The sequence below is a fragment of the Watersipora subatra genome, chromosome 2 (genome assembly GCF_963576615.1).
Source record: "Watersipora subatra chromosome 2, tzWatSuba1.1, whole genome shotgun sequence".
NCBI lineage: Eukaryota > Metazoa > Bryozoa > Gymnolaemata > Cheilostomatida > Watersiporidae > Watersipora > Watersipora subatra.
Window position 1 is genome coordinate 11,891,067 of NC_088709.1, and position 23,848 is coordinate 11,914,914.

The window sequence follows — 23,848 nt, forward strand, 5'->3', positions numbered from 1 at the left end:
AGTTGAACATAACCTTGAAATTTTCGAATACTCAAAGGTGACTTAAAATGCACTGAAAATTTATACTTCTATAGAATATTTCGCTTAACTGAAAATTTTTGGAGTGCAGGTGAACCATAGCACCTGTCCAAATGTCAAAGTTTATGCTAAGAAGTTGAGTAACGCAAAAATGTTACAACTACTAATATAGTCAAAAAACAATAATAACATGTCACAGTGAAAAAGTAAACAATTATCTTTCATTACAAAATATATCATTAATTCCTTATACATTAATATGAACACAACTTCACTTAATAATTACTAGTAAATGTGAAGCGAATAGAAAATATTGCTTTAGGAAACAACTATAATTACTTTTGAATTTTCATGATCCTTTCTATTTCCATACAATAGTGTTAGACATGCTGCTGCAGACATGAGGAGCTAACTCCAATAGAATTCTTCCAGTGCCACTTAAGTTTAATGGACCTCTATTTAGCTGTCAGCGTCTGCATTTCCTCTGCAATAAGGTGAAAATAAAAGCAGTTACTTTATAGCAGAAGTAAATTCAGATAATATATTGCTTATAAATGCTTGCCGAGTTTGTAAGAAAGACTAACCCAACAAGAATTGTCAGATTGTCTCTTTTACCACCCTTAAGAGAAAATTGTAAATCTCCATCACATTTCAGTATATCTTATTGTAATGAATGATTTTTTCAAATGTTGCACCTTCTTACTTTACCTATGCTACATGTTTACTCGATGTCCATTATAGCTTTCAAGATTTTCCATGGGTTGTATCGTTTTTTACATGACAATTACAGATTTTCAGCTTTTGTGATAAGAACAAGTTATAGACTACAGCCCTTACTACAACAATGCAGTACAACAATTATTTTGAAAATATCATTGTTAGCTTTTTTTAACAATCTATCTGTTCTCTTACCGGAGAAAAATATTTTAAATGATATATGTGAAACTATTTATTTGATTTTTTGTCTAATTCTCGATTTTTATGGTTTTAGTATTTTTTGAAAAAAAGTTTTTGTTCAAAATAAAGTTATTGCTGACAAATCAGAATAAACTAAAATTTATTCTACTACATAATAAACAGCAGCCAAGAAAATCTTTTTAAAAATTTTTAAACATTCATCTAGCAAGAGGAAAAATAAATATCAGTTGTCAACTATAGCTGGTAACTGTCTCTTTTTAATTAAAATTTTGTTTAATTAAAATGGTGAAATTTAGTTGTGAAAGCTGTAAATAATGCTCAATGATAACTAAAAATTTAACTGCAAAAAACCAACTGAAAATTGGAATTGAACTTTCAGTTTTATGACGGTTCTGTCTGATCGTAAATGTCTAAACTCAAAGCTAAACAACAGTGAACACTATTTGTAGCATTTACAAGTTTCTATTATATAGTTATCAGTTCAGTATGAATTTATCAACCTTTTCCTTTATTGGAAACATTGGTCAGCTTTGTGGCTGCCACAAGTGAAGTTTACAACAAAATCTAAAAATCAGAATTAACTCATAAATAGCATATACATGTACTTCATTTTTGTTATGCATAAAACAATTGACCAATAAGGGTGTCTTTTTTCTATGTATCCTGTAGAGCGCGCATAACGGATTTTCATATTTATGAATTGACCAAACCGAATTGACCAGTCGTAAATGAAAGTGACCACACCATAATTACGTTTTTGATGACCCACGAATGAATCCATTATCAGAAAGCAGGAGCTTGGTTACTCCAGCTAATAATCAATCAACTATTTGTAAAGACTCAGCAGTGTTTTTAATACTGCATCAACACAAATACACTTGCCTACTGTCAAGCCACTGCTCACTGCCACTTGCCCACTTGCAAGCTCTCTCGATTTGGTTATTACGCACTCTTGTGTATAGCAATCAAGGTAAAAGTGTAAGAGGTATGTATGATTTTGAGCCATAATTCTGTTGCTTATTGTGTACTTTGTGCAAATTAAGAGTCAAAATACAGCAAAGGGTTTTAAAGCTTACTCATTGCTCGCTCAGAATAGCATAGACTTGATCTATATATATATATACAGGATCTATATATTTATAAATCTCAAAGTTTGTGTGTGTACTTCGGTTTGTCCAGCTATAGCTAATAAAGTCTTAAAATTAAAAGCTCACATTATGCTGGATTTGATCTCGGAACCTCCCATTCACCTGGCAAATATCTTACTAATTAAGCTAGCCGAGATTGATGTATTCATTGGGCAATGTAAGTAATTATCTAGGTTAAAATATGCATAGCATTACGTTACATCACCAAAGCTTGCTGTCAAGGTTCTTATTCGTAAGTGTAAATTATTAGCTTGCTCAAATTAGCTATTGTCATGGTGCTCGGCTAATGTCAAGTTGCAATCAACTACATACATTACCTGTCACTGTTTATAAGCTGATTCTTATTGCCGGGCATTCTGCCAATAGCAATTAAAGCAACGTTTTCCCAATTTATGGTAGTGCTGGATAACGATTCGAGTGCATTCGGTTTTTCAATAGTTGTTCTCTCTCGGGTCATCGATTCAGAAAGAGAAGGCAACTGCGTATGAACCGAGTTTTACATCACGATTCGATTCAGTGTTCTCGCATGCTCACGCAGCAGTTTCTTAAGCAAATTTGCGTGAGAGCATTGATCGGTCAGCAAATGAGTTTAGAGTTTTGTTTTGTCCAAATTGTAGCAATAGTCTTGACTCTTGCCAAATAAACTCATGTGATGTTTTGTAGGTAAGAGACTTATATTTGTAATATCTTATTATGGTATTAATCTTCATTGATTGTATTTGTCCTGAGTATATTGTAATTTTTTTTATTTATATTTATTCAATTGTTTATAAATTACGTAATCAATTTGATGTTGGTTCGTTAAATTTTAAAGAGGATAAAATTTTTCAAATTGTATTGGTTAATTAATATAATTAAAATTTTCACCATTACACATTTTCAACATTACCATTCACATTATTTGCAAATATTAATTATTAGTTTACTATTTATTAATTAATATACAAATCTCGGTTCGATGCGGTTCATAATGCCAATATGAGTAAACCGAAGTAAGAATTGAAGATTTGGTTTCATTCAATTTTCAGGAGAAAACTGAATGAAACCAAATGCATAGTGCAGGTAGACATCAAACAGCTCTAATTTATAGGAGCATACACTTATAAAAATAAATATTGCTGTAAAGTTCTCAACTAACCTGTCTATTGCTTCAGTTGTTTCTTACTTATCTTCAAAGTCAGCCAGCTCATAAATTCCTGATAAACGGTTGACAAAAGAATAGTTTCTATCATCGCCATCAGCGAAGGAGTAAACCTCTCCTAAATAGTCAAAAACCTGTTTGAGGTTACATAAGCTGGCAACTGGCCACAATCAATTAGCAAGGTTCTAATAAGTTTGAAGGAGCATATCATCTAGTAGTTACTAACATGTTGATAATATTGTTAGCTTTCAATTGTAATTAATTATGTATATATTTTACAATGCCTGATGAAAAAACCATCAACATTTATTCAATCGCATTAAAATAAAACTCAAAATTGCAGAAAAAGGCTGCTTAAAGCAACATAATTTTAATAAAGTATAGAGAAGGCTGTTAGGGTCCTGATCAATCAGCCCTTTGTATAGAGAACTAAAAGTATGTACATTACATTGAGTTAGCCTCAAGCACTGAGCAATCTCACCGTTGTTAGCCTCACTCTGATGTATTTCAGTTGGAGAGGTTGGGGAGCCATTCACTTGTCCCTTACTTGCTGAGTTTCTGAAATAGCGTTATAATGATAACCTTTGTAAAAAAAATTCTTTGCGCTTTCACAACAATTAGAATGAATGAACTGCTGGCTCTGAAATTAGACAAAAAAGTTTACTATCTATGAGCTTCAACCAGGTTCTCGGAAACATTTACCAACATCTGTCTAAGAGTAAACATCTGAGCAAGAGTACTTTAATATTCAGTTATACAACAACCTACATGTACGTTAGTCTTACCTATTTTTGTTTTTGTGGATGAGCAAGCAAACGACAACAATGGCAAGAGTAAGAAGAAGGGCTCCAGCACTTGCCCCTATGTAAAGAAAAAGCATGTCATCTGTTGCTGCTGACTCTGATAAAGCCGTCTGGTCAGTAACATCATTTGCTGCTTTATTATCAGTTACTTTTGTTGTGGTAGAATCTTTTGTAGTCGGTGTTTGAACTACAAATATTGTAAGAATCAGGATGCTAGAATTATTCAGCCGCAATTCAACCTAATATTTGCTCGAAGATCTAATCCAGCATACATGTAGATAGAAACACAGATAAATAGATAGATAGATAGACAGACAAACAGACAGTCAGGAAGACAGACAGATAAATAGACAGTCCGATAGACAGATAGACAGACAGACAGACAGACTGATAGATGAGAACTTTATTATCATTGGCCAATGCTTCTCAAAGCAAATGAGACAAAAATAAAATTAAAGTAAAGTAACAAAGAATAGTAAAGTAAATTACTGTAAAACCTCTAATTGATTGCCATGGTGCTCTATTTTTCAACCCTTCTTCTATGGCAGCAATCAATTGGAGAAGGCGTTCAAATAGAGGCTGGCGTTGTATTTTTCAAATGGTTCGTCAGAATTTTGGGAAAATAAATTTAGCCCTTTTGCGGGTTAAGGGAATGTCATCTATATTTTGCCCACTCTTTCCGGTGGAGCGATGTTAAACCTTCTGGATAAAATAAATCTGCTAACTTACTTCTAAATTTTCAAAAATATCTTAATAAATATACCTTGAGAAACTGAAAAATATCTCTACCAGTTGATATTTATCGATTGCAATTAACCTGCGATGATATTATAGTCTGAGTCCAGCTTTGCAATTTGTTAAAGCTTTCAATTTTTGTTTGATTCTAAACTTGAAGACAATTTTTTATTTTATATGTACACATATTTATCAATGTTGCATAAAAGGCTCATTGCATGCACTCATTGATATACTTGTTACAGTTTACAGCCAAAACTAGCTTTTTATGTGCAATAGAAGAGGAGTTACGAGTGTCGATCAATTGCATGATCAGATTACCACAAGGATGACATCAATTAATATGTGATAAATCTGCAAATTTATAAGTTATATAATGATAATCAATCGAATTCCACAAGTATATATTCATTAACAAGCGACATAAACAACCCATACTTATATTACATGCGGAAACAAAAGTTAACGTTTGTAAAACCAAAATATTTGCATTGTTTCCTCGGATATCTCCGTTCTGATTGTTGCTTTCAATGGACCAGATATCTGCTAGTTGTCCAGTGCTTTGCACAATGTCTTGCACATTTTCATTTTTCCTCTGCACTGCATAACTAGTTAATATTAACGTCCAAATAACTTTTTGGCAGAGCAAAACTTTTACGGGCTGTCTTTAGCAAAAATGCAATGCATAAAAGTTTTGCTCGCAAAAGTAATCTTTGGCCTACAACTAGTCGTTCATTTACCATTGTAAATGTAAACCGTTTTAATATACATGTACTTTGAAGTATCAAGACCGTATTAAAGAAGAGACTACTAATAGCCTGAGACATTTATTAGTTACTTCTATGGTGTTACTTTCAAAGGTTTAACGAAAAAAAAGTGAAAAGCTTTTGGAGTTGGACAACGAGATAATTGATTATTATCGATGTAAATGATTCATTATTAATACGATTTTATGGGCACTTTTTTACTGATCACTTGATATTATGGGTTCATAAAGATCAAAGATTGTCAAAGTGGCAAACAAATGGAGGTGGCGTTCAAATAGAGGGTAACGTTCAAATAGAGATTTTATGGTAAGTGTATCAAAAGAAAAAGCTCTATTTCCGTAATGCTGTTCTATGATATGGATTGGTAAGGTGTTAGTGTCTGGTATAAGGTGTAGTGACTTTGCTGGAAAAGTAAAACGTAATGGATTATCAGGTAGATTGGAGATGCAGTTTGAGTATTTTAGACAGAGAGTATCTAATAACTAATTTAGCTCATCAACGTTAAAGGCAAGATGAGGAACCAATGCAGTGTCTAATGACTATCACATGAAGAGCTTCTCGTGCTTTAGACTTTTGAGTTTTAGACCTCGTGCAATACCAGTTAATTTTTAGACAATAAAAAGGCTCCGCCTTATATGGGTTCAACCCTTAGTCTTACTTTATAAAACTGCCAAAAATTAACTGAAGTAAAAGAGAAAACAATTACATACTAAAAAGTACAAATAATTCGGCGATGTATTACCAACTCAGAAAAATTTATTTGTTGAGTTTAGCATACCCTTCCAAGATAGTTGCAGAGAAATATGTTTTTACTATATTAATTTTTCATTTTTTAAATGATAATAGCAGAAACATTTAACAAGAGGATTTTAATTTAAAATAAAGCAGTGCTACTCACTCAAACAACAGTTCCAAACTTAAAGAAACTGTGTTTAGTCTGATTTGAAGAACTGAGAGTTGATAAGCTTGTGTTACCTTACCGTCATATTGCAAAAGGAAGCCGGCAGATGTACCAACTCTCGTTTTGGTAACAAACTCAAATGAAATGGTTTCATTCAGAGGCAGCAGATCGATAGTGATGCCGGTCTTATCACCGCAATACCTTGCGCTATTATCTCTCCAATAACCTCGCAACCCAAAAATTCTCAAATAGTCTTCACAGAGTTCACCGTCGTAGGTTGACAAATTAAAATAGAGAAAGGTCAGCCGAACAGTATTCAAGCTAGATAGTCTAACTATAGTCAAAGTTTTGCTCTGGTCGTCTTTGTAATGATTTAATATATTTTGTCCTTCATCAAAGTTGCTGTGGCTAACAATGTATCCTCCAGTACCGGGTTCTATCTCTTCTCCACTTCCCATGATATATGCCACTGAAAGTATATGAATTATTTTATCATGAATTGTAGAGACTCAAACAGATGAATGTTTCTAAAGCCATTACCATTATTCCATTGTTTATGCCAAGTTTACTTAAAAGCGAATCTCACACGGAATAATTTATAGTGAAATGAAATATTAGTTCTGTTTGAAGGGTCACGAATCACCAAGGTTTTTCTATCCATTTCATCTGTCTCACAGATTTAGTCAAGCTATAATTTGTGTAAGCCTGAACATCATTACTTTCCTTCAAATAATTGACCAACAGCATAGGTACAGTACCATCCGATAGGGAAACAACAAAGGCTATAATTGTCCAATCATATTGAACATATCATGTTTCTTCTTGAATTTATGGGAGATAACACTAAGTTGGCACCAAATCTTAGCAACTTTATGGTTTTGGTCTAACGAATTATCACTGCTAGAGTTCAGACGGTGAAGGTCGCTGTTAAAGGTCGGTTTAAGAAGGCCAATGTTAAAGGTCAGCTAGAAAAGGTCACTTTTAGAGGTCAGCTAGAGAAAGTCGCTGTTACATGTCAACTTGTGGAAGTTCAGGTTTCAGACACACTCACATGTTAATGTTGTATAGCTCAGATAAACCCTTCTGACTGTACAAAGCATTTACAATACTGTCATTGTGTATCCAATAGTACCAACATATATAACAACTGATAGAACTCATCTAGGAAAAGCTTTGCAGAGAAACAAAGCAACCAGACCAGGAAGTGAGTTGACTCAGTATACACATTTATGCTAGTTCAAAGTTGATCAAAACATGAGGCAAAGAATCAATAGAGCTACCAACTAAATATAGCTACCAATCAATAGAGTTGCCAACTAAATATAGCTACCAATCAATAGAGCTATCAGCTTAATCAGCTGCCGCTTTAGCATTTACCTATGTGAAAAAGGTGAAAGAGAGCAAATTTCAACATACTGTAAGCTAAAACATTTCAGTAGTTGTGTACACAGACTTTATCTGAAGGTGCATCAATAGACTAACTTAACAATAGTTTAAATAACTACTTACTCTTGACATCAATTTGAAAGTTGTAGATGGGACTACTGCTGGGCGAAGGGGTTTCCAATACAGTAGATTCATTAAGGATAGGATATCGATTTAATACAACAGCTACTCTTGAATCTGGGGGTGGCTCAAAGTGGAAGAGCTGTCCTGAGTTTAGGCTAAAAAGTCTCTTATTAAATGCTAACTCCGCTCCATTTTCATGTGTCAGAATCTGCACTTTATCTGTAGATTCTGGGACGACATTATTATATTGTAAATAAAATCCAATCCATAGCGTTGGTGGAATATCTATAATTTCGACATAGCAGACGGTTTGAAAAGGACAGTCTCGGTAGTAATCTCCAGGATGGCACGGCGAGAGTATGGATAGGGATCTTAGGCTATTCTCCTGGATGTATTCAAATACAGAGCTTCGAACTTCACAATTGAATCCAGTTTGCTTATTGTAATTGGCTGTAATAAAATACTTCTTCATATCAGAGCATTTAAAGGTCAGCATTTACTCATGATGTCAATTTTATGGTTTTCACAGGCATAGTACACATTCATATGTCAAAGGTTGGTATTTTTAGTTAGGCGCTGTTTGTCTACATATAGAAGCAATCACTAAAGACATTTACAAATTTGCAAGTACACCAGTATCGACTTGCATAGGATTAGCACTTTTTAGTACAAGAGGGGATAAGCAAAGCTATGAGATTTTATGAATGACACTACTTCAAAATTATTTATGTTCCAGATGGTTATTATTAAGCGCTGTGACAGAAATTGAAAGCATATGTAACAAATTAAAAGTGAGATGCGGGTGCCACAGACAATGATAGATGACTTACCTGTAAACTGTCCACTTATGCTTTCAATAAAATAAAAGAGAGTTATACTAAGAATGTTATTCAACTTCATTGTCCATACGATATCTTCTAGTAGATCAGTTACTCAAACAGTATTATGGTATATATATATTACTTTATTGGCAGTAAATTTATTTCAAATAAAAATATTTTTAAAATATGCCAAGTTTTCAAATAGTCAGTAGAGAGTATGGCTAGACACTTGCTAGTAATACTCTCGAGTGCGCTCTGCTTCTGAGCGCAAACATTTTTATAGTCATAGGTGAGAAGAGACACGCTTGGGTGCTCCTCTGTGTTACACAAGCTCCTTTTGCTTAATTATGTAACTTACTGATTGCAATATTAATAATGGATATTTATTTCACTCCAGTGTTACTCCAGCTTCCCTGTTTGAAATATTCTGTTTTATTCTATTATAAACAGACTGGTCATAAGAATAATACTGGCTTAGATTAGTGCTGGGCACAAGTACTTCTTGGCCAACGAGTTTTTTGAGTATCAGGTTTTTTGATTCGGGTTTCATGTCTAAAATCTTTAAGCATCAGACATATTTTAAAATTTACAATGCAATTATAATTGCATTCAATTTATTTATTGTTTTTACTATTATTTTCTAACAACCAATATTCGCGATCGCAGCTTTAACCCTTTTAAGTTTGAACCCCAACTGTCAGTTTTCAGGCATGGCGTGGGGTGTGTCAAAATCTCTAGAATCTCCGGTGTTAGTCCAGCTTCCCTGTTGGAATACTATGTTTTATCCTATTATAAACAGTGTTGTCATAAGAGTAATACTGGCTTAGATAGTTTGGCAAGTTTTGTTCAGCAGCGATGCACACCATCATATGTGTTAGGTTTAAGCTTAACGGAGAGATAACCAGATGCCTTCATACAGCAAATGATTTAGCACTTATCTATGAAAGTAATTCAAAAATTAAATATTATAATATTTACTATAATAAGAGCTGCGCTCCTCAGCCCACTTGTCTGAGGCCATGGTTGAAGGTTGGAAACGCACTGAACAGGAGTTGAACTTGCAACTTTCATATTGTTGGTCCAACATTTTTAGAGATCAGCAGTATTGATTTGACAGGCAGATTGATACAATTGCACCAGTCAATATTGACTGCTCACAGTTTGGAATAATTGTGCATGTATTTATTATTCTGATGATCTTTCAATGGCTCTCTGGACTAGTGCTGCACGATAATACGATATAATTCGATATGACGATATATTTCAGTGAACGATTAATAATTTGGTCAGTTTTCAAGTCGATATGAATATCGAAGCCGATATTTTATCGAAATATCGGCTGGTTTGATTTTGCAAAAATGGGGTCATCTATTCTCTTTATTGTAACGAGGTGACAACTCCTGTTTTACAACCGATATTAACCAATATCTTTTCATATCGTTCATGTTAAAGCCCAACACTATATATCGAAAGAAGACAACTCCAATGTTCGATATTTTTCGATATTCGATATATTTTGAGACTAAATAATCGAATATACATGCAAAGATATCGTGAAGCACTACTCTGGACAGTCATTGAGACAGAGGGCTATTGAGAGACATCAGGTGAGTGACAGACTTATTCAAATGATTAGATTGGAGTAAGTGACATACAGCCAAGTAGACCAGCATTCAAGTTGTTAAACAACTAAGACTGTTGAAAGTTGTATATATGATGACGATGATGAAAGCAACTGAGTCATAACAAAATACAGTCTCAAATACTTCTGCTGATTATTGCAACACTGTCAATGAGAAATTTTTGAATATTTGTAAATTAATGGAATAACTTGTTTACAGCTTGTCAACTGAGGAAATAGAAAATATTTGTGCTACTCCATGTCATAAAAATTCATCAACATACAGAAAAACTTGATAGACAAGTTTTAACAAGGTCTAAATCTCATACACGTTAGTAAGCTTGAAGAGTCAGAAGTATTGAATGAATGAAGGAGATTTTAGTCTCAGGCATAAACTCAGTAATACTTATTAAACCGATTGGGCGGAATAGGTATTAAATTTGTAAATAGATTAAATATAAATTAAATTAATTATCATCTATACTTTTGTCATAAATCTTTTTTATTACGTTATTGCTTCTATTATAGCCAAGAATACCAGCTCAAATTCTTTGACCATTAAGCATTCAATGAGTCATTAACTTAATCTGAAATGCCGAGTTTGTCATCTGAATCTTTTATAAATAAAAGGTTGAATTGGCTGATATTGCTGAAAGACACCTCAATACTTACTGACCACTGAAAAGTAGTTTTTCTATTGATACTTTAGAGCACCAATTTTGAGGAGAACCATTACGGTGACATGTTAGTCGCTACGGAAACTGGTAATGCTTGCTCATGTTTTTCTTACTGTACTTCATAATACATCATAATACTAGTCCCATTGCTTGAATAACTGCCTAATGTGTTGTTTTGTAGGTTATTTTAAAGTGCTGTTATTATGTTCATTTTTCCTAAAGATTATTGGTTTTAACCTTTATAATGACTTTCTAAAATGCAGCTAATGCCCTCCTTATTAACATAATTAGCCAATTAGCATGATCAATACAAACATGGTTTGAAAAGTGCCAACACACCTATATTATCAATATCAATATTTGACTATTTCCTATTTAGTCTACCAACTGGTGTCAAACAATAATGTGCAAAGCCAACCCTTTCAATATATATTTGTGGGTCTACTGTAGGTCTGCAATGCTTGCTTCACTGAGGTATTGAGGTTCCGTTGGTATGCAAAAATATATTAAGGAACTTATGATGCCTGAAAAGTGGCTGTGTTGATAATCAATACAAATAATACGTATACAAAAATAAGCAGCTGGTCCAGCAACTGTTTGAAATAACACAAGTTCAATATTATTTATTTGTAAAACTTGTGTCATTACTGCTGAACATGACACTGACATTTTTGAAACTCGAGAGTCACTTGAAGCACAGCGACTTTATAGTTATATAGAATATTTTGTTTAACTGAAAAATTTTGTAGAGCAGGTTAACCATAGCACCTGCCCAAATAGCGAAGCCTTAGAAAGTCCAGCTAAGAAGCTGAGTAACGAAAAAATATGTTACAACTACTAGTTAATGTTACAATGTTACTACTAGTTAAAAATGTTACAAGTACTAATATGGTCAAAAAACAGTAATAACATGTCACAGTGAAGAAGTGAACTAGTATCTTCCCATTACAAAATATATCATTAATTCCTTAAACATTTATATGAACACAATTTCATTTACTAATTACTAGTAAATGTGAAGTGAATAGAAATAATTGCGTTAGAAAACCACTATAATTACTTTTGAATTTTCATGATCCTTTTTATTTGCATACAACAGTGTTATACATGCCGCTGCAGGCGTGAAGAGATAACTCCAATAAACATCTTCCAGTGCCATTCAAGTTTATTGGACCTCAACGTAGCTGTCAGCGTCTGTAACTGCTCTGCAATAAGGTGAAAATAAAAGCAGTTACTTTATAGCAGAAATAAATTCAGATAAATAGATTGCTTATAAATTCTTGTTTGGTTTGTAATAAAGACAAACTCAACAAGAATTGTCAGATTGTCTCTTTTACCACTCTTAAGAGAAAACTATAAATCTCCATCACATCTCAGTATATCTTATTCTAATGAACGATTTTTTCAAGTTTTGCACTTTTTCACTTTACCTTTGTTGCATGTTTATTCTATGTCAATTATAGCTTTCAAGATCTTCTATGGGTTGTTTCGTTTTTCACATGGCAGTTACAGATTTTCAGCTTTTGTGATATGAACAAGTTATATACAATTATTTTGAACATATCATTGTTAGCTCATTTAACAATCTATATGTTCTCTTGGCGGAAAAAAATGTTTTAAATGATCTATGTCAAACTATTTGATTTTTTTTGCCTAACTGTTGATTTTTATGGTTTTAGTATTTTTGGAAAAATAATTCAGAAATGTTTTTTATTCAAAATGAAGTTATTGCTGACAATTTCTACTACATAATAAACAGAAAACAAGAGTCTATTTTTAAAACTTTTTAAACAATTCCCTGGCAAGGGGAAAATATCAATTGTCAACTATAGCTGGTAGATTGGTTATTTAAATTGAAGTTGTAAAATTTAGTTGTGAAAGCTGTAAATAATGCTACAAGATAACTAAAAACTTAACCACAATCAAGCTTACTTGTACATGTAGTTTTATTGTTATTGAACCTGATGTGACAAAAATAAGTTTTAAAAAATGATACATATTTTCTAGCACTCACAAAGTCCATAAAATTTTGTAGAAATTTGATCCCTTGAAAGCTACAACAAATATGAAATAGAAGCAATACTTTATTGCTCTGTAATAGCTATACAGGTTAAAAAAAGTGTAGTAAACAGCAGTAACAAATTTTAGCATTTATTAACACTCAAATTCATGGTAGACATCTTAACCGCATCACAAGTCATCTTAACCGCATCACAAATCATCTTAACCGCATCACAAGTCACCTTAACCACATCACAAGTCATCTTAACAGCATCACAAGTCATCTTAACTGCATCACAAGTCACCTTAACCACATCAAAAGTCATCTCAACCGCATCACAAGACATCTTAACTGCATCGCAAATCATTTCAACCGCATCACAAGCCATCTCAACCGCATCACAAGTCATCTTAACCGCATTACAAGACATCTTAACCGCACCACAAGTCATCTTAACCGAATCACAGGTCATCTTAACTGCATCACAAGTCATCTTAACCGCATCACACGTCATCTTAACCGCATCATAAGTCACCTTAACCGTATTAGAAGTCATCTTAACCGCATCACAAGTCATCTTAACCGCATCACACCACAATCAAACAGTGCTGTTTTCCCATTTGTTTTCACATAAAATATTTCTAAAATATTAGAAGAATGAAGTTTTTTTTTATTTTGTATTAAATTGAAATTAAAATTCAATTGGGTTCCGGAACGATATCTGTATAAGGAATTTTTAATTTAGCAACTTCTACTTTTCACAAGTCGAGTCAATGATTACAAGAGCACACAACTCCATTTCTGTAAAGAAGCAAATCGTTAATAGTCAATGTCTCATGACAGTGCATGTTTGTTTATCTAAACCCCCAAAGTAGTAGTTCCCATCCTAGTGATAGTGAGAGATGCCTCCACTTGCTATACTATTAATTTAAGAAGTAGCATTGAGTTAGTATTCTCATCAATAAGACCTCCAAGGAAATAACGGATTGTCAGTTTTGATTGCCTTTCTCTTGATGGATCGTCTGGTCCAACGTAGTCATAAAGATGAGAGCCAACAAATAGAGTCTTTTCCATTGCCAATGCTTTATATGGATGCTCGAGTGAGCCTCTTCGTGGTGGCTCATAGATGCCTTGTTCTCTTTCAGCAGAGCTTCGCAGCTCAACATCTTTAGCTGAAGTTATGACATACAGTATATTATCGTTTTTCTACAAAGACTATATATAAGTCAATTGTAGATAGCATCTAGTCAAATATTTGATGGTGAATCTAGTATCAGATTCCATGCTATAAGTAATGAGTAGATGTTACGATAACCTTTGGCCCTAATGTTACCATGGATTGAGCTCAAGTTAAGGGTAAATATAAACTTATTCTCACATCAGTTTTAGACTGCCACTATGCTTCCGTTGCACGGATGATGCAGATTTGGAGTTGTGTGCACATTGAGTTGTGCGTACATTGTTTTAACGACATTTGCATGTTGCAGAGTAATATAAGCCTTTTGTTAAAAATATAAAAATGATGTATGCCAGAGGTCAAAGGGGCAAATTCAAAACTGCTCAAATCAAGTTCAGATCGACTGGTGTACAAAAGTTCAAAATGGAACAGCTTTTGCTGCATTTTCTTGCGCATCATTCGCAAGTGTCGTTTTCATTTCTTGCAACGAGAAAACACATATTAAAAATTTGAGAGTAGCAAAATTTGGGAGTAGCATTCGGTCTTTGGCCGTTTACATCTTACAGATAATGCAAACTTTCAGATTAACTGTGCCATGTAAATATAGTTAGCAACTTCCTCTAAGATAACCTGTGGTCAGAAACATTATAAGGTCAACCTAACGGAAGTCTTTATGCTAACACTGCCAACTGCTCGGTTAACTTGAAAATGTTAGAACGCTATTCTAACCCCTTCAGACAGATGGTTTGAGTTGAAACGATAAGTTATTCAGGTAAATGGGAAGTTTAGACCGCAACCATTGCTTACTCATCAAAACAGAAGACTGAACTGCATGGACAATGACTACAGCTGTATTCCTAATAAACTGTACACTGAGTCATTTTATGGCTATCCACATGGCAAATGTCGCTGATAAGTATGAATAATGAATAGTTTTTAGTGACAGATACTTTACCGTATGTATGGGCTTGTTTTAGCGTTTCCTGGTATGCATGATCAAGCTGTCTACAAAATAAGGCACAGATGCAAAGCCATCAAATAACCCAAATTCCTAAATGGTCTTCTAGGCTGTCATTAAACACGTCCCCATCTATTAATTAAAAATCTTTCTTACTCTCTGTAATCTATATATATATATATTTCTAAAGTGTGACGTCTGTTGTCGTTGTCTGTTTGGATATCTGTCAAACTGTTAAAGCAATTAAAATACTGAAATTAAAATTCCACATCATTTTGGATTCAAACTCACAAAGAATGAAACCACAAGTTGTAAATCAACACTCTCTGCCACTGAGCTATTCAAGGTATTTGATCAAATGAACTATCATATATGGTATAGATTTTGCACACGCTAAATGACGTATTATTTGAGCATTGCGTCTACGCAATACAATGCCCCTGTTGTAAAACACTTCTTGCCCAACTTTAAGAAACGCGATGCTTTTTCATTATTTTTTGTTAGAGCAAACCTTCTTTGCGACACGATATCAACAAAAGATTCTCTCGAAATTAAACTTTGGGGTTTGTGGACTGATTATATACCTAATGAAGATATATACGTTGCTCGCCATGGCAAGTTCAGCAATATCCATTATGGTAAAACTGATTCACAAGCGGGTAAATGAAAACATTTTAGTTAAAGGTTTGAAGTTTACTAAAATACATACTAAAACTTTTTTCAAGTATGTGTTTAGTACGCTAAATTCATTTAAATTAGATTCAGCATCTATGTTACGCGTCTGTCTCGAAGATAAGAAATCTCCATATAGTACATAGTAATGTTATATTATCTTGCAGATCATAACCACAAAATATACTAAAGTAATTGTATTTACTTAAAGTTACTAAGGTTAACATGTTATTTTGTAACTGTTTTTAATGATGATGATTTTTACCAGGAGGCGATTGCATTAGATAATAACTATGGATTTCTATACCACTTTATGTACATCTATAGTCTACGATATTTTTGCCTGGCAACACTGGCATGCAAAATTGGCATGCCAATTTTTGCATGCTAATGTTGAAACGAACTGAAATCAAATAATTGTATACCAAATAATTGTTTATTGTAATCATGGCAAAACAAACTATACTTAGCCATTACTGGCTAATGATTTCACATTTACGTTTAAACACCTTTCCATATTTATTTTTTCTCTCATTTTTTTTCAACGAAAAACTTCTTTCAAGTTATGAAGTTTGAAACTTACAGTTGTGTGAAAAAAGTTTGAAAACTTTTACAATTGTTTTTTTTCTCAAAGCATTTGAACTGCACAAAAATACGTTTCGCGTGATATGAAGTTTAAAAGTTAAAATAGTAAATGTTTTACATGTTAAATAAAAATAAACTCTCTGTCCAGGGACCTTTTTGTTATCCGGGCAGCACAGGGTAATGAAAATTAGAACTTAAACTTAAAATTACATAGTTCAATGAGTTCCTTCATACTTAAAGTGCAAAGAGGTTATCAGATTTGTTGCTAGTTCCCTATTAAATTCATATCGAGGTATTATGGTGACATTGAGTCATATCTAGGTAGGAAAATTTCATGCGTAAATGTGTACACAAATGGAAAAACAAAGTTGGCTCATTCGTTGGCTAACTCTATTGCTAGTTGGTTCTGCCTCAAATTTACGTAATATCGCGGCGTTGGTCAATAAATAATTGTATATGTATATATCGGTATATGGCGTTGGTCAATAAATAATCATCTCAATGTCTCAAAATCTTATAAACTTTAACCTTTTTATTAAGTCCATCTCATTTTTTCTGCTTGCCAAGAAAATTTTAGAAACATACTCCTAATGCAGAGCAATGAGTTTTTATTTATCTGGTTTGGAAGTGTTAAAATTTGCAAGATTATGGTGTATTCAACAAACAGTACATACATTAACTACTAATGAACTATGACCAAAAGTAGCCCTCAGCATAAAAGTAGCCCTCAGAGTGCTGAGGGCTACCTTTGTTCATAGTTCATTAGTAGTTAATGTAAATTACACCTTTCTCCAGTGGAGGCCCTGGGGCTATCCACTCAGATTTGAGATGCTAGAGTAGTTGAGAGCTGAGCTGGTGCTTTTTTGTTCCAAATTCTAGGCACTGAACCTTCGACTCCGCAAATGCCTGATTTTTTCCGGACAGCTTTCAGCCTGTACTAGACTGGCAGTATGGAGGGATAGGTCCTGCTAGTGGCGAATGTTTTCAAGCAGCTACTGTGCTCATTCCTCCTGCAGGCAATAAAAGGGCTCATTGGCTGTTGGCACTCTTATCAAGTGAACCAATCCCTGACAGAGAACTTTCCCTTGATCGAGTAGGTAAACTCTCGGGCTGTTCCTTGTTTGGTCGCTTCTTTGGCTCATGTGACCTCGGGTGACAACTCGAGTCGGCTTGTGCTCTGGTGACTCGGCTCTCTACTTCAATTGGCCTTTCTTAAACAAGTGCCTGTTTATGCTGTCCAACTTGACTGTCGGCCACAGCAGTTAAGTAAGACAGTGTAAAAGACACGGTCAGTGTAGGGATATCCAACTATGTCGGAAGGTCAGTCAGCCATCCCTGCAGAAAAGAAAGCCACTTAAATTTTTCTACTTGGTGTCTCTGCGTGCCATCGAGTGTGACATTACTTGGTCACGAGAGATGTGCTGCTACCGGTAGGGGCAAACATAGATGGCAGAGTGTTGGAGAACATGTTGTCTATTCTGTCGAGTGCAAGCAGTGACTACATACAAGCACCAAATGGCGGGCTCATGCAATGTTTTAGTTATTCGGGTCCAGGTGTAGCCCATTAACGTTCTGCTCAGTCAAGACTACTTTTTTTTTCAACTAGGCAGGCAGCTTCGTTTTCCGTACACACAGTCTCCAGGTCAGTGACTTGGCCACAGCTGGTATGCTAACAGGCTCAGGCTCTGACAAACCAGAGTTCCAGGCCGGCTCAGACAATTCGGCTTTTTCCATCTCCTCTATCCAATCGAGACGCTCGTATATCTCGAGGAGTACTTAACTCGGTCCACTAAGTTGGCATCTCCTTGAATGGAATGATCTAAGCAGGCAAGGCATCGACTGGTCGCAAAATGGCAGAGTGTCGACCAGGTGTGACTGAACATAAGCATCTCTGTGTAAAATAGATTTGCCCATGAAAGCAGCCTGGCCAAACTACTATCCTTTTCGATTGCTGGGGGGTCAAACTACCTCGTACGACTCTAGCAAGCCCGCCAAATGTTTTTCTCCTGTCCCAATTGACTTTAGTAGGCTCAAATTTTTTGCAAGAGAGTTTACTGCCTCACCCTCACCTGGCTGAGTCATGTCAACAGATTTTCACAACGTAGAGCGGCCGTGGTGATGTAGATATTGGTATATCTCCGGAAGAGTACTTGCTCGCTGTAAGTTGCAAAAGCAAATGGCCATGACCCACTAATCTCCCGAGGTTATCACTTTTTTTTGGCCTCTGTATTCATATGCAAACGGCGTTTAGGATTGGCTGCCACTGCCAATAGCCGCGCCTACTTTCTATGCCGATCTGGCTGCCGAGTGATCTGACAGGCCGGGGGCTGTGTGATGTGAAACCAGGTGCTCTTTGCTTTGTGCTCAAAAGCCGGAGCAGCAATGGGCTCCAGGGTCGGGCTGACTCTTCTAGAACATTGCATTTTTGATTTTCCAGCTGCTTTTAGAGTACTTTTAGCTGAGCCTCAAAGTTCTGGTAAACTCTCGACCTTTTGCAGCTAGAGCCCTGTGTTTCGCTAGTTTCAACTCAGCCCTTGACCTTGCTTAAGTTTTTTCTTTTTGGCCCTTTCATATTCACGCTTCCACGGCATTCCACGGTAGCTGGCACTCTTCCTAGCTCTTTTGTGCACACGTAGAACAGTTTCAGCCAGCTTTTATTTTGCACAGACAATTGCTCCTGGCGCTCTATCAGACAAGTGTAGTTGGGCCTTAATAACAAGGTACAGCCCCATAAACTTTGCTTGAAGTTTTGGGTTATTCCCATTCTGTCGTCTTTTATTCAGGAGCCAAACCTAGTTTCCTGGTGAGTATTGTATAGAAATTCCTCCCCGTCTTCCAGACAGATGGCCAATCGTTGTTCTCTGAGGGCTGCATGCGCCTCTTCCAGCCTCTTCAACACTTCCACCGCGTATTCGTGTGAGCCATGAGAGTGTTAAGGGTATTAAGGTGTCAGCTATTAAGGGTGTTTTGTTTTTTTTTCATGTCTATGTTTTAGAGTTCACAATAAGAACTTATGTATTTATGAATTTAGAGTTATCATCTTTATACACCGTATGTGACCACACTTTAACTACATTTTTGATGACTCATGAGCCAATCCATTATCAGAAAGCAGGAGATTGGTTGTTATAGCTTATAATCAAGCAACTATTTGTAAAGACTCAGCAGTGTTTTTAATACTGCATCAACACACATACACTTGCCCACTGTCAACAAGCTCTTTCGACTTGGTTATTACGCAGTCTTGTGTATAACTATCATGGTAAAAGTGTGAGAGGTATGTATGCTTTTGAGCCCTAATTGTGTGGCTAATCGTGTATTTGTGCAAATTGAGAGTCGAAATACAGCAAAGGGTTTTAAAGCTCACTCATTGCTCACTCAGAATAGCATAGACTTGATCTACAGTAAATATAAATCTTGGTGTTTGCATGTTTACTTTGCTTTGTCCAGCTATAGATATTAAAATTTTGGAATTAAAGCTCACATCTTGCTAGGTTTGATTTCAGAACCTCCCATTCACCAGACAAGTATCTTACTAATTAAGCTACGGAGATTGATGGATTCATTGGGCTATGTGAGTGATTATCTAAGTTAAAATATGCATAGCATTTCGTATTGGCACAACGTCACTAAAGCTTGCTCTCACAGATCTTATTAGAAAATTTAAATTATTAACTTGCTAATATTAGCTATTGGTAATGTGCCAGGCTAATGGCAAGTTGCAGACAGCTACATAAATTGCCTGTCACTGTTTATGAGCTGATTTTTAATACCCATACCACGCCGGGCATTCTGCTTGTAGTAACTAAAACAGCATTTACCTGATTTATAGAAACATTCACTTATAAAAATAAATATTGCTATAAAGTTCTCAGCTAGCCTGTCTATTGCTTTAGTGTTTTCATACTCATATTCAGGGCCAGTCAGCTCATGAATTCCTGATAAACTGTTGACAATAGAATAGTTTCCATCATCGTCATCAGCAAGGGAGTAACCTTTTCCTAAATAGTGAATACGTGTTTAAGATTACATCAACTGGCAACTCCCAACTGGCAACTATCAACTAGCAAAGTTCTAACAAAATTGAAGAGACATTTTTAGTTAGTAGTTACTAAAATGTTGAAAGCTTCATTGATTTTCAAATGAAATTATGAATACAGTATACAATGCCTAATATAAAACCATCAACATTCATTCAATTGTATTAGAATAAAACTCAAAATTGCAAAAAAGACTGCTTCAAGCAACATAATTTTAATGAAGTATTAAGAAGGCTATTAGAACCTTGATAAATCAGCCCTTTGTATAGGGAACTGAATGTATGTTCATCACATTGAGTTAGCCTCAAGCACTCAGCAAGCTTATACCGTTGTTAGAATCATTCTGATGGCTTTCAGTTGTAAAAGTCGGAGAGCCATTCTCTTACCCCTTTCTGTCTGAGTTTCTGAAATAGTATCATAATGATAAATTTTGTAAAAAACTTACACACTTTTACAAAAAAGCTAAGCTAAATGAACTGTTAGCTCTGAAATTAAATTGAAACTTTTGCTATATTTGTGAGCCTCAATTAGCTTCTTGAAAGTCTTACTTACCAAAGTCTCTCTAAGAGTAAACATATCGGCAAAAGCACTGTAACATCCAGTTATACATCAACAACAACCTACATGTACGTTAGTTCTTACCTACTTTTGTTGTTGTGGATGAGCAAGAGAACTACAACAATACAAAAAATGAAGAGAAGGGCTCCAGCACTTGCTCCTATGTAAACCGGAAGCATGTCAACAGTTGAACTATCGGCTGCTGCTGTTGACTCTGGTGGATTCATCTGCTCAGCAGCGTTACCCGCTTTTGCTCTAGCAGAATATTTTGTAGTTGGTGGTTGAGCTACAAATATTGTAAGAATCGAGATGCTAGAATTATTCAGCTGCGATTTAATCTAATCTTTGCTCAGAGCTCTAATCCAGCACAGATAGACAAATAGAATGATGGAAAGATAGATAGTTAGACAGACAGACAGATAGACAGACAGTCAGACAGTCAGACAGTCAGACAGTCAGACAGTCAGACACACAAACAGACAGACAGTCAGAGAGTCAGACGGTCAGACGTTCAGACGATCAGACAGTCAGACAGTCAGACAGACAGCCAGTCAGACAGACAGTCAGAGAGTCAGACGGTCAGACGTTCAGACGATCAGACAGTCAGACAGTCAGACAGACAGCCAGTCAGACAGACAGACAGTCAGTCAGACAGACAGTCGGACAGTCGGACAGTCGGACAGTCGAACAGACAGTCAGACAGTCAGACATACCAACAGAGAGACAGATAGATGGATAGACACAAACTTTATTATTACTGGCCAATGCATTAAAGGAAAACTAGACTATGAGACAAAAATAAATTGAAAGTAAAATATAGAATAATAGAGTAAATTTTGTGTATTGATAGAAAAAACTCTTTTATGGAGAAAGAAAACTCTTAAAACTTTTAAACTCAGCCTTATGGCTGCCCTATAAAGTGAGCTGGCAAGGTGTTGGTGTCTGATTTAAGGTGTAGTGGTTGTTCTGGGGAAGTAGGAATGTAATGAATGGCCAGGCAGATTGGAGATGCAAAGTGAGTGTTTTAGAGAGCAAAGATTTAATAACATTAATCAGTATTAAGGACAAAATGAGGAACCAATGTGGCGTCTATAGCCTGGTTCCCATATCAAATGCGATACCCTGGAGGTAGTCTCATGCAGCAAAGCACTTGCCCCAGGCTCGGCAGCTTCCGTTCACATATGGCTGCATCACAAATAATCGCATAAAAATGTTCGCTCACCATGCCGTTTTGAAAATGCTGACCAACACCTTTTCAGTGTAATTCGGGAAGGTTTCGCCAGTGGCTCTTTGCAAAAGTTTAACACCACTGAACTCTTGTGTTGACCATCGGCAATAACCAGCGGTACTCAGCGGGTAGGTTCACATTTCAATGCTGATAGCCCTGCGGTGCTATCGCTGGTGCTTGCGTATTATAATGGAATCAGGCTATCTGATGAAGTGCTTCTTACGGGTGCATTGTAGGTAGTCCGACTTCCAGTTTGAATTGCTGCAGTCTATAACCAGAGCCATTGTCTGCTCAGGAGTCCAGAAGCCTGTTAAATTCTTTACCCTGTATTTATTAGGACTCCTACGCTCTGCTGGTTTTGAGTGAGCTATAGCTGGAGGGCACGCATCAGGCTCTGGTTTCTCTAAAATTAATAAATTTGTTTTTATTAAATGAGATAAGGTTTAAAGAATTCTACAATCTGAATAACAAAATGGAATGACATTGTTAAAATTAGCTCCTGAGTGTTTCTGAAAATACAAAATGTCAAAATACAGCTTTTTTCTGTCTGTCTTGGTTAAGAATCTGTAAAAACTTGGTCGGCATGTCTAAAGTTAGCATGCCCGCATTAACTTCAGATCAAGAAATGATTGAACTATTTACATTTTGATATCTCTGTTTTTTTCAAATAAACGTCCAAGGAATCATACATCACTTTTGGCTCACAAGTTCCATCAACTACTAGCATATGTAATAATTTATTAATAATATTTTAATGTAGTTTTTAGAAACAAATATTTAGTTTAAGTAAGCTACTATTATGCATTTCTATTGTCTTCAAATGCTTTTCAAAATGTTTTGATTTTTTTGCATAAAAACATACTTACTAATACATGCTACAATAAATGATCTCCAGTCACCAGAACAATCAATGATTTGCTCTGTTGTGTTCATATCTGTAGAATATCCTTCTTGGCACTTGATATTGTACAAATAATTCTGAGTTTTCTTCTCTGCTGGGTGAGCATAAGCCAACTTTGGCGGACAGTCGTTGTACAGGACTGTATAAACAAAGACAACTCTATTAAAGCTAAAGTAATAGCTCTATGTACTTGCTAGCACAATGATAAAACTTCAATTATGTTCAAAAGCTGTTCCAGTAGTAGTACAAAAATGTTATGGCCTTTTAAACAGTATGCTCACAATACATCACTATTTTTACTGGATTTTTAGCTCTCGTGCAGCCCCAGTTACTTTTTAGTCAATAAATAAGCTGAGCATTATATGGGTACAAGCCTTGGGCTTAATTTATAAAATTGCCAAAAATTCACTGAATTAAAAGAGAAAACAATTACATACTAAAAATACAAATAATTCATTGATATATTAACAACTCAGAAAAATTACTTTGTTGTGTCTAAAATGTTTCTTCTAATATAGTTGCAAGGAAATATGTTTTTAGTATATCAAATTGCCATTTTTTAAATAATAATAACAGAAACATTTAGCAAAGTGTTGGTAATTCAAAATAATGCAATGCCACTCAAACAAACAACAGTTTCAGATTTGCAAAAAACTGCTGTTGGCTCG

The 23,848-nt window shown here is 35.2% G+C and overlaps 1 protein-coding gene across 1 annotated transcript; it reads right to left on the reverse strand.

Moving 5' to 3' along the window:
• Positions 1-13,203: 13,203 nt before the first annotated feature.
• On the reverse strand, positions 13,204-13,638 carry LOC137387945 (uncharacterized). The gene has a single exon (XM_068074462.1). The coding sequence runs from the start codon at positions 13,636-13,638 to the stop codon at positions 13,204-13,206; it is 435 nt and encodes a 144-aa protein (XP_067930563.1).
• Between the last annotated feature and the right edge of the window lie 10,210 nt (positions 13,639-23,848).